The 11,151-nt window shown below is 45.6% G+C and overlaps 1 protein-coding gene across 1 annotated transcript; it reads right to left on the bottom strand.

Moving 5' to 3' along the window:
- Positions 1-9,677: 9,677 nt before the first annotated feature.
- On the bottom strand, positions 9,678-10,589 carry sox12 (SRY-box transcription factor 12). Its single transcript, XM_041204461.1, has one exon. It carries the CDS (start codon positions 10,572-10,574, stop codon positions 9,678-9,680), a length of 897 nt encoding a protein of 298 aa, XP_041060395.1. The 5' UTR covers positions 10,575-10,589.
- Positions 10,590-11,151: the final 562 nt, after the last annotated feature.

Raw genomic sequence — 11,151 nt, 5'->3', positions numbered from 1 at the left:
AGCTGTTCCTGCTCGTAAAAGGATTGGGAACGAGAGGGCACAGATTTAAAGTGATTTGCAAAAGAAGCAAATGTGACGTGAGAAAAGCTGTTTTCACACAGCGAGTGGGTGAGGCCTGGAATGCACTGCCTGGAAGTGTGGTGAAGACAGTCAAATCGAGGAATCCAAGGGGGCATTAGGTGATCATTTGAAGAATGTACAGGATTACAGGGAAAAGGCAGGGCAAAGGCACTAGGTCATAATGCTCATTTGGAGAGCTGGTGCAGACACGATGGGCTGAATGGCCTCCTTCTGTGCCATTAAAATTGCGATTCTGTGAAAAAGCTGATATCCATAGAAGTGAGTGTGAAGCTGTCAGGCTGTCTTAAAAACCCAACTGGTTCATTAATGTTTGTACCCTGGCTGATCTATATATGACTCCACACAAATATGGCTGACTGCTAACTGCCTGGAGAAACCACTCAGTATTAAACCACCACAAAAGAATGCAAACAGTTGAAGATTGAGTCAAATTCCAGATGTGACGCTGAGCACAGACAAATATCCTGTCTGGTTGACGCATTCAAAAAAGGCTACTGAATCATATCATAGAATCATAGAATGGTTAAAGCAGAGAGATCATTCAGCCCATCATGTCCATACTGGCTCTCTCCAAGAGCACCTCTGTTCTCCGTAGCCCTGAAAATTTTTTACCTTTAGATAATTATTCAATTCTCTTTTGAAAGCCACGATTGAATCTGTCTCCACCACGCCCTCAGGCAGTGCATTCCAGATCCTGGCCACTCACTCTGTAAAAAAAGCTTTTCCTCATGTTGCCATTGCTTCTCTTGCCAATCACCTTAAATCTGTGCCCTCTGATTCTGAACCCCTCCCCCAACAGGAACAGCTTCTCCCCTTTCTACTTCATCTGGAAATGTGGAAAAAGAACAAAAGGGAAGATCAATCATAGATTGGAAGACAGGAGAAATTAAATGACAAGGGGAACATGGTGCAAGGTCAAAGGGATTGGTAATGGGACAGGTAAAGAAACAAAAGATGGGCCTAGAGGATGTGTGAATGGCAGGACTTGAACAAAGACTGGAGTAAAAAGAAAGAAAAGGGGAAAGTAAGAGAAAAAAGTCAAAAGGATCAAATAAAAAGGAAACAAAACGAGGGTGTGGGGGGGGAGGGTTTACAATCTGAAATTGTTGAACTCAATGTGGAGTCCAGAAGGCTGTAAAGTGCTTAGTCAAAAGATGAGATGCTGTTCCCCAAACTTATATGAGAAGGCTGAGGACAAAGAGGTCAGAGTGGAAGAAAGTCAGAGAATTAAATTGACCAGGGAGTGAAACTAATTGATAGCTGGTAGGTGGAGAGCTGGCAAAGATACAAAGGGCTGAATGGGCTTCTTCACTGCTGTCAAGATTCTATGATTCTGTGAATCATATTCAAATCAGGTTTAGCCCACAGTTTGAATTGTGCTTGGCTGAAAAATTACATTGGAATTTGGTTGTAAAAGTCAAGCTAGATTTCAGTGTAAAAATCTTTAAGAAATTATTCAACCATGTGTATGTTGCTCTTGAAATCACCTTCTAAACCATACTTATCCCTCATCTGAGTTATTCTGTTCCTATTTTGATTGGTTTTTCAGATTGGAATCAGGACTTGGCAGAGATTTTGTATTCCAGTATAGGGGGTGTGCAAAATAGGATGTCTGGAATGAGGAAATTGCTCCTGAATTACCTTCCTATTCCCCTCAAAATAGCACACTGAGAGCAAACTGGGCACTGATGAGGACTGGGTGGTGCAGTGGGGTTTAAAGGGAAATCAGGGACTAAGGGTTCATCTGACAAAAATGAGTTTAAAAACAAAATATGGTATCTGTTTGTAAACAGCTGTGACTCAGCAGGTAGGTAGGACGCTTGCCTCTGAGTCAGAGCATTGTGGGCTCAAGGTCCACTCCGAAGACCCAAGCACAAAAATCTAGGTTGACATTCTGGTGCAGTACTGAGGGAGTCCTGCACTGTTGGTAGGTGCCGTTTTTCAAATGAGACAATAAACCAAGGCCCTGCCTGCTCTCTTAGGTGGATTTGCCAGTATTTTGAAGAAGGGCAGGGGAGTTGACCCCAATTTTCTGGCCAATATTTATCCTTCCATCAACGTTACTGAAAACAGAAGATCTGGGGTTATCTCATCGCTGTTTATGAGAGCTTGCTGTGAGCAAATTGGCTGTGGCAATCCTTACAACAGCGGCAGCGCTTCAGGAAACCACTTCATTGGTTGTAAAGCACTTTGGGATGTCCGGTGCTTGTAAAGGGTGCTATCTAAATGAAAGTCTTCTCTTTGCCTTGTTTTTCTAAAGACCAGAATCTTTTCAATTTATTCTCATTTAATTATAATTGTTATTTTGTGATTTCCACAATGACTGTTAATATACTGAAATGTCATTATTCATGTATACTTCCATTTAAAATTAATTTTCATTCTATTTCCTCATCACACAGCAACTGCCTGAGAGTGTGGTGAAGGCAGGTTCAATCAAGGCATTCCGCGGGGAGACGATGTAGCGGTAATGTCACTGGACTAATAATTCAGAGGCCCAGGTGAATTCTTTGGGGATACGGGTTCAAATCCCACCGTGGCAGCTGGTGGAATTTAAATTCAATAAATAAAATCTGAAATTAAATACTAATCTTTGTGATCGTGACCATGAAACTATCATCGATTGTTGTAAAAAAAAACATTTGGTTCACTAATGCCCTTTAGGGAAGGAAGTTCGCCATCCTTACCTGGTCTTGGCCTACATGTGAATCCAGACCCACAGCAACATGGGTGACTCTTAAGTGCCCTCTGAAATGGCCGAGCAAGATACTCAGCTGAAGAGCAATTAGGATGGGCAACAATGAAGAAGAGTTGATACGGACTCGAAACATTAGCTCTGTTTCTCTCTCCACAGATGCTGCCAAAACTGCTGAGGCTTTTCCAACATGTTCTGTTTTAAGACAATAGATGCTGGGAGGATGTTTCCCCTGGCTAGGGAGTCTAGAACTAGGGGTCGTAATCGGGTATTTAGGACTGAACTGAGGAGAAACTTCTTCACTCAAAGGGCTGTGAATATTTGGAATTCTCTACCCCAGAGGGTTGTGTTTGCTAAGTCGATGTGTATATTCAAGACTGAGATCAATAGGTTTCTGGATTCAAAGGGAATCATGTGATACCGTGATGGGGCAAGAAAGGGGAGGCAAGGTGGGAGATCAGCCATGATCTTATTAAATGGCAGAACAGGCTCTGAAGGCCAAATAGCCGAGTCCTTCTCCTATTTCTAATGATCTTTTAACATTGCAGTGTCAGGTTTTTGCCACTAGAGGCCCATGTTGATCTGTGAATACAGTGCATCTATGTGTTTGCAAAGAGGTGCTATCACTACACTACACAGAGCACATCTTTTGTAACTCAATGGAACATGGATCCCAGTCCTTAGCCTTGTATGGTTCTTAAGCATTAGACTGCGTTGTTGGGGATAGTCTTCTTATCTAAGGCAGGATGTAAATGCATTAGAAGCAGTTCAACGAGGGTTTACTCGACTAAAACCAGGAATGATTAGGTTGTCTTATGAGGAAAGGTTGGACAGGTTGGGTTTGTATCCACTGGAATTATGAAGAGTAAGAGGCAATTTGATTGAAGTATATAAGATTCTGAACGGCCTTGACAAGGTGAACATCGAAAGGATGTTTCCTCTTGGGGGTGAGTCCAGAACTAGGAGGCAGTGTTTTAAAATTAGGGATCACCCTTTTAGGACAGAAATGAGGAGAAATTTTTTCTCTCAGAGGATTGTGTGACTTTGGAACTTTCTGCCTCAGAAGATGGTGGAGGCGGGGGTTACTGAATATTTTTAAGGCAGAGGTAGATAGATTCTTGTTAGGCAAGGGAGTCAAAGGTTATCGGGGGTAGGTGGGAATGTGGAAATCGCAACACCAAAAGATCAGCCATGATCTTATTGAATGGCGGAGCAGGCTCAAAGGGCCGAATGGCCTACTCCTATTTCTATTTCTTATGTTCTTTAAGATTCTGAGCAGTCTTCACAGAGTGGATATGGAGAGGACTTTCCTCTTGTGGGAGTATCTAGGATTGGGTTCACGGTTTAAAAATAATGGGTCGCTCATTTAAGACAGAGTTGAGGGGAAATGTTTTCTCTCAGAACTCTCTTCCTCAAAAGGCAGTGGAAACAGAGTCTTTGAATATTTTTAAGGCAGAGCTAGATTGATTCTTGATTAACAAGGAGGCGAAAGGTTATCGGGGGTAGGCAGGAATGTGGGGTTGAGGTTACATACAGATCAGCCATGATCTTATTGAATGGCAGGGCAAGCTCGAGGGGCTGAGTGGCCTACTCCTGCTCCTAATTCATATGTTTGCATGTATGTAAGCTGTGAAAATTAAAGAATGGTTCAATAGAAATATTGAAATTTGTAATTGAAGTTGTTGACGAATTGAGAAAATGCATAAAGCTGTTTTTTGGCGGAAGAGTGACCATAATCTTAAAATTGGAGGCAGGCCATTTAGGAGTGAAATCAGGAAGTAATACTTCACTTGCGGGCATAGAAATCTAGAACTTTATCCTCAAAAAAAGGCAATGGGATGCTAGGGGTTAATTGATGCTTTCAAGAATGAGATCGGTAGGTTATTTGTAAGGATATCAAGGGATATGAAACAAAGACAGGTTAATAGGTTGGAGGTGCATATCAACCATGATTGATTTGAATGATGGGGCTTACTCAAGGGGCTGTATGGACTTCTCCTACGTTGGGCCAAGTGGTCCCTCTTGTGCCGTAGATTCTACATTCTTTATTCTTTCATGGGACATAGGCATTGCTAGCATTTGTTGCTCATCCTTTATTGCCCCTGAACTGTGTGGCTTGCTAGGCCATTTCAGAGGGTGGTGAAGAGTCGACCACATTGCTGTGCTTCAGGAGTCACATGTAGGCCGGACCAGGTAATGGTGGTAGATTTCCTTCCCTAAAGGACACTGGTGAACCAGACGGGCCTTTACAACAATCAGTGAGAGTTTCATGGTCACCATTACTGAGACTGGCTTCATATTCCAGATTTATTAATTGAATTTAAATTCCATCACCTGCCCATGGTGGGATTTGAACCCCAGGAGGTGAGCCTGGGCCTCTGATTATTAGTCCTATTACCACGATCCCACCACCTCCCCCATGTAATTCTAGGTGAACCTCTTCATGTTCCTTCCTCTTGCTGAGGGTTGGGGGGACAATGTTGCTTCAGCAGCATTTTTGCAACAAGGTTTCATTATTAGCTCCGTGTTTTTATGCGGTAAGGTCCCAATCTTTTCCAAGGTGACTGATCAAAAGTCCACTTCGTCAGGAGAGCCTCCTGGATGTGTCACACATCTTGCTGGTATCCGCATTCAGAGCCATTATCCTCTTGCTAGGATCATCTGCCTCTTTCATCATTACAGCCTTCATGCACTTAGAGGGGTGACGTCCCCTATCTGTACTAGACAAAGCTGATGATCCCCTCGCTGAGTTTAGCTCACCAGCTGAGGTGAGGTACCAGGGGATGCTTGATGATGTGTGTTACCAGCTACTTGGAAGCATAAATAAGAGTTGAGGATCCTGTGGGACACCAATGAGCCTGAACCACATTCAAAACCAAAGTGCGTGGCTAGCAATGACTCAGAGGCATGAACCCAGTCACAAAAATCCCCCCCCCATACCCCAAAATTACTTACCTCCTTTAATTGGTGTCTGTTTTCAATTTGGGGCTAACTATGCACTGAATGATGCTATCAGCCTGGCAGACTGACACAGTCACTGCTCCTGTGGAGGTTTGACCAGTCCTTGCCTACACCACACTGTGACACAGTTGGTGGCACTCTCACCTCTCAGTCAGAAGGATTTCAGTTCAAAGCCCCGCTCCAGAGAGAGCAGCAAAAGATCTTGTCTGACACTCCCCGGTGTGATGCTGAGGGAGGCGCTGTCCTTCAGGGGAGAAATGAAACAAAGGCCATGTCTGCCCTCCCAGGTGGATGGAAAAGAATCCCATGTCACTATTTCAAAAGAAGGGCAGTGGAGCTCTCGACTCTGCTGTGCTGCAATATTTATCCCTAACAGGCTTACTAAAAAACAAAACAAAGATCCATTCACTATCACATTGTTGTCTGTGGGAGCTTGCTGTGTGCAAATTGGCTGCCACGTTTCCTATATTACAACAGTGAATACACTTCAAAAGTACTTCACTGGCTCCAAGGTGCTTTGGGACATTCTGGGATTGCAAAAGGGGGTAATAGAAGTTCAGATCTTTCTTCCTAACAGGGTGTATTTATTGTGAGCCATGTACTGACACAGATGAGTGGCGGACGCAACACTGAGCGGTGATGTAAACATTTTAATATTAATTACTTAATTTCCATAATTAAAACATTCTTTACACAGATAACAGAAAATGGCAAAAATTTTAATAATTTAACCAAATATACAGTTATAAATCTCTGAAAATAAATCTATGACAAATATTTACATTAATGCACTACCATTAACTCATTCTGTCCATCTACATAGGCTACAATGACCTTAATATCTCTCAATGCAGGGTGGAGGCAAGAGGAGGCAGTTTCATTTCACCAACCTATCCCACTGATGCGTGTTAACCCTTTGATTACTGAACATCACTGTCTAAAGCCCTCCTGTTATAGCAATGAGGATTTGCCAAAATAATACCAGGGCTTAGAAGGTTAAATTATTTGAACAGGTTACATAAACTTGGCTTGTTTTACTTTGAATATCGAAGATTGAGGGGCGACCTGATCAAGGATTGAACAGACAGCTATTTCCTCTGGTGATGTGGGAGAGCAAGAACGGGGTGATGGGGGTGAGGGTGTGGGGTGCATCATGTTAAATCAGAGCTGGGCCACTCAGGAGTGAAGTCAGGGAGCACCTATTCATACAAAGGGTAGTGGAAATTTGGAATCCTCCCCCTCAAAGGTTTATGGATGCTGATACAATTAGCGCTTTCAAGACTGATATTTTTGGTGGGCAGGGGTATCAACAGATAGGGAGCAAAGGTGAGTAAATGGTTTTGAGGTACAGAATAGCCAGGATATAACTGAACGGCAGAGCAGGCTCAAGTAGCTCAGTAACCTAGTCCTGTTCCCATGTTCCTAGAAAGCACAAAATATAGTGTTTGCAGCATAAGAGATTTCTGGCCATTCAGCACAAATCCCTCACTACAATGCAGCTATTAAACTCCCTGAGTTGGGTGGCTGTTTAAGGAGGGGATCAGAATGTGGATTGAATGGCAGATGGATTTGGAACTCAGTCAACAAGTTTTGAGACACTCCATTAATTTCAAAATTACATGAATCACGGAATTCATATTAATAACGCGTTAATTTTTAACCAGAAGGGCAGACGAAGGGTGCTGCAGCTCTCAAAGGGTTAAACATATCATGTAATCATGCTGGAAACAGCCAATGAAAGAATACTTTCAAACGTACCTCTCAATACTCTGACAGCCATTTACTCCTCCCCTCTTGTTCCCCCTCCAAACATGCATCATGGTAAACAAATCATGGAATAATACGATCAGAATAGTAACACCAACGTAACTGAATCTACACACTGTTCCCCATTTACTTGTGCATCTCATCTCTTTGTCCTCAAACACTAACCAAACAGAATTATAAACACAAGGTGGTGATGCCACAATGCTCAGTTCACTAGTTTGCACTTTCTTGTTTTTCAAAATTAAGTCTAAAATTTGGAAAGGGTAATGCAGGGCTGTGCAGATACGAGATTGCCCAGGGCAAGGGGGTTTGTCAATTATGGGTGCCTCCCTTCGCCACTCCCCTGGCTACAGATATTCAGTGAAGACCCGTTCCCCCACTCTCCCCACTGAGAATGGTTTAATCCTACACCAGAGCCCAATGCACCCTGAATGTGACCTGGTCGCATCCACCATGGAAATGTAGCCTTCTGATTGGAGGAGTGAATCTGGTTCGGCCAGACAAATAGTCAGGACAATAAATTTAAGTTGCCTGATGGGAGGTTTTTGAATTTAAAAGTTGAGTTCCCCCACCACCACCACCCCTCCCCCCACTCCCCCCGCCCCACCCCCCCCCCCCCCCCCCCCCCCCCCCACCCATCGCGCCGCCAGATTACAATTGTGCACAACCTTGTATGGTCCTCTGTAATAACAACTCAAATCCTATCACCCCCCCCCCCCCACCCCACTACTCATCTACCCACCCACCCCACAGAACAGGCTGTAGATCTTTAGTTGACAATCCCCCTTCCCTAACCCAGGGTATAAGTAAGAGTGGTACAGCACAGTGGCACTGGAACGAAGGTGAGGGATTCGAAACAATTTCCATTCAGTTGAGAGATGCTAAATGTCCAACCTTAGTTTGGTAGGCGACTTGTGTTAACTTTACACTCCTTTCCTATTTCTACTTAGTTCTGTCGAAGGGTCATGAGGACTCGAAACGTCAACTCTTTTCTTCTCCGCCGATGCTGCCAGACCTGCTGAGTTTTTTTTTTCCAGGTAACTCTGTTTTTGTTTTTAACTTTACACTTGATAGCACAAGCACACCGGCTTTCTGAAAGCTGGAGGTTCTCGCTGCAATGAAGAGAGGTGCATTAAAGCCTTCCTTCCCCCTCCCGGTTCATCTTATTGTCCTGTCCCCCATCGGGGATTGACTGGAGGAAGTGGGGGTGGGGGGGGGGGTGGGGGGGAAGGGGAATCCGTGGCTCACTAGGACCCAGCGGCATCTCTCCATTCCGAGACAAGATGTCACTCCAGCTGGGCAAATTGAAAGGAGCTCCACGATTAAATACTATTCAAGGCGAGCTGTGGGGCTGACTCCAGACACGACATGCCCGCTATCTCAAACCACCACCACCACCACCACCCCCCCCCCCCAACCCCGGGTTTCCCAGGAGACGCTCAGGTTCAAAAGCAGATGTGCAGGTTAATGTTTTCAGAACTGACCTCGCGTCAGTTTGAACTTGCCGAGTGAGAGATGCGTCGGACTCAAACTCCTCTCGTTTCCTCCCCTCAGACGCTCTCGTGTCCTGAGTATTCGGATTATTTTTTTTTTTAAATCCACACAAAAAAACTAATTGAAAAAAAATCCTGCTGTTAAGCCCAGACGAATGCACGGGTCCTGGACAAAGCTGTGGTATCCCCTTGTCATTTCAGATCAATACTCACATCCAATAAGGGATAGATATTTTACACACACACACACACACACACACATACACACACATATATATATTTATAAAAACTGCCCTAACAGCGGCAGGTCTGTGCATATTCCATACCCTGATCGCTTCAGATTCGTCAATATTATTGCCTCAAGGATGCATCAAAAATATTGTACCGTTGAAAGATGTCTGTTTAACTAACTTTGGGACAGTGGTGGAATTTTAAAATGATTTCCCTTTCCTTTTCTGAAATTCCCTCATTTTAAAAAGAAAAATCAGGGGTGCTATTCAATTCAGCGACACTGCAACTTAAACTAAATCTAGAAAAATACATACCCATACTGAAACTGCTGGTTTAAGTCTTGGTTTTCCTGTGTGTTTATTTGCGGAGGGACTAAATGATATATATATATACACATATATATATAAAAAAAAACTTTTTCTAATAAAAAAAAATCCCTGTGGCGATATTCAATAGGTAAATACTAGGTCAGAGACACTGGACACTAACCAGTCTCCCGAAATCATTTCGTTAACTTCTGGAGTGCAGTAATCTGGGAATTCAAAATGGGACGCGGAGTTCGTGTGGAAGATTTCCACGTCCTTATCCAGGGAAAGTGCGTCCAAGGTGCCCAGCGCCAGGTTCTCAAAGTTCGCGTCCGAGACGATGTCCAGGATCTCGTCTTCCAGCTCCTCGTCCGAGCAAGAGGAGGCGAGGGACGAAGACAGCGACCTGGTGGAGGTGGGCGAGGGGGACCTGGCGTCCCGCAGGTGCTCCGAGGCTCTCCCGTCTGCGGCAGAGCCCGGGTCCGGGTGGGCGAGCTCCTCCATGGGATTTGCGCCGCAAGGCTCGCCGGACGGGGGGTCCGGGGACAAACCGTAATCTTCCTCTTGGCCACGGGGATCCTCGGTGAACGCAGGGCGCCCGCCGCTCTCCCGGCCCGGACTCGGTTTCCTGGGATCGTCCCGCTCAGCGAGGTGACTCTCCAACAAGCCCCTCGCCGGCTCCGTCCCCCCACTGGGGCCGCTTCTCTTTGGCTTCCAAGCCGGCTTGGCTTTGGAAGGTCCTCTCCCCCTCTGCGCTTTGCTGCTCAGACTCTTCCTGACCGACGCCACTTTCTTGCTCAGCATCTTGGCGATAGTCCCGCTTTTCCCCTTCTTCCTGGGTCTGTACTTGTAGTCCGGGTAGTCGGCCATGTGTTTGAGCCTCAGCCTCTCGGCTTCCTTGATGAAGGGGATCTTCTCGGCGTCCTGGAGGGCTTTCCAGCGTTTGCCCAGCCGCTTGGAGATCTCGGCGTTGTGCATGTCCGGGGACTGCTCCATGATCTTCCTCCTCTCTATCTGGGACCACACCATGAAAGCGTTCATTGGCCTCTTGATGTGACCGCTGGGGGTTTTGCACCAGCCCGGCTCGGTCCTCAGGCTGAGGGGGTTCAGGGTCCCTGCCATTCCCGTCTCGGCATCGCTGGAATCTTCAGCTACCATCGTCGGAAAGTTTGGGAGACTGCGAGAGAGAGAGAGAGAGAGAGGGAGGGAGGGAGGGAGAGAGAAGAGGGTGGGAGGGAGCGAGAGAGAGAGAGCAATTTGCTTGGGGAACGTGTAGAAGGAGTAAAAAGAAGGACTGGGGAGGGATAGGAAGCCAGTGATAGTAAATGTCTCCCTCCCCTTTCACTCCCTGTACTCAGTTAGGAGCAGAGCAGCCTTGCAGAGTTCCACTCCCCCAGCACACTGGGAACCCATACGCTCCTGCCTGCTGGGTTTCAGGTTTCCCTGTCTGTCTGTCTGTCTGTCTGTGTGTGTGGCTGTGTGTATGTGTGTGTGTGTGTGTATATTCTTTCCGACCACAGACCCCTGCAAATCCCCACCCAGCCACCGCTCGCATTGGCTGCCTTGTACGGTTACAGTCTGCCCACCCACCAATCAACCAAGCCCGGAGATACAACAC

This window comes from Carcharodon carcharias, chromosome 14, assembly GCF_017639515.1.
Source record: "Carcharodon carcharias isolate sCarCar2 chromosome 14, sCarCar2.pri, whole genome shotgun sequence".
NCBI lineage: Eukaryota > Metazoa > Chordata > Chondrichthyes > Lamniformes > Lamnidae > Carcharodon > Carcharodon carcharias.
The sequence above is the reverse complement of the archived record's forward strand: the minus strand, read 5'-3'. Positions and strand labels throughout refer to the sequence as shown.

Bases quoted from the DNA above. Each gene is read 5' to 3' on its own strand.
- sox12 (XM_041204461.1), bottom strand. From the start codon at position 10,574: ATGAACGCTTTCATGGTGTGGTCCCAGATAGAGAGGAGGAAGATCATG.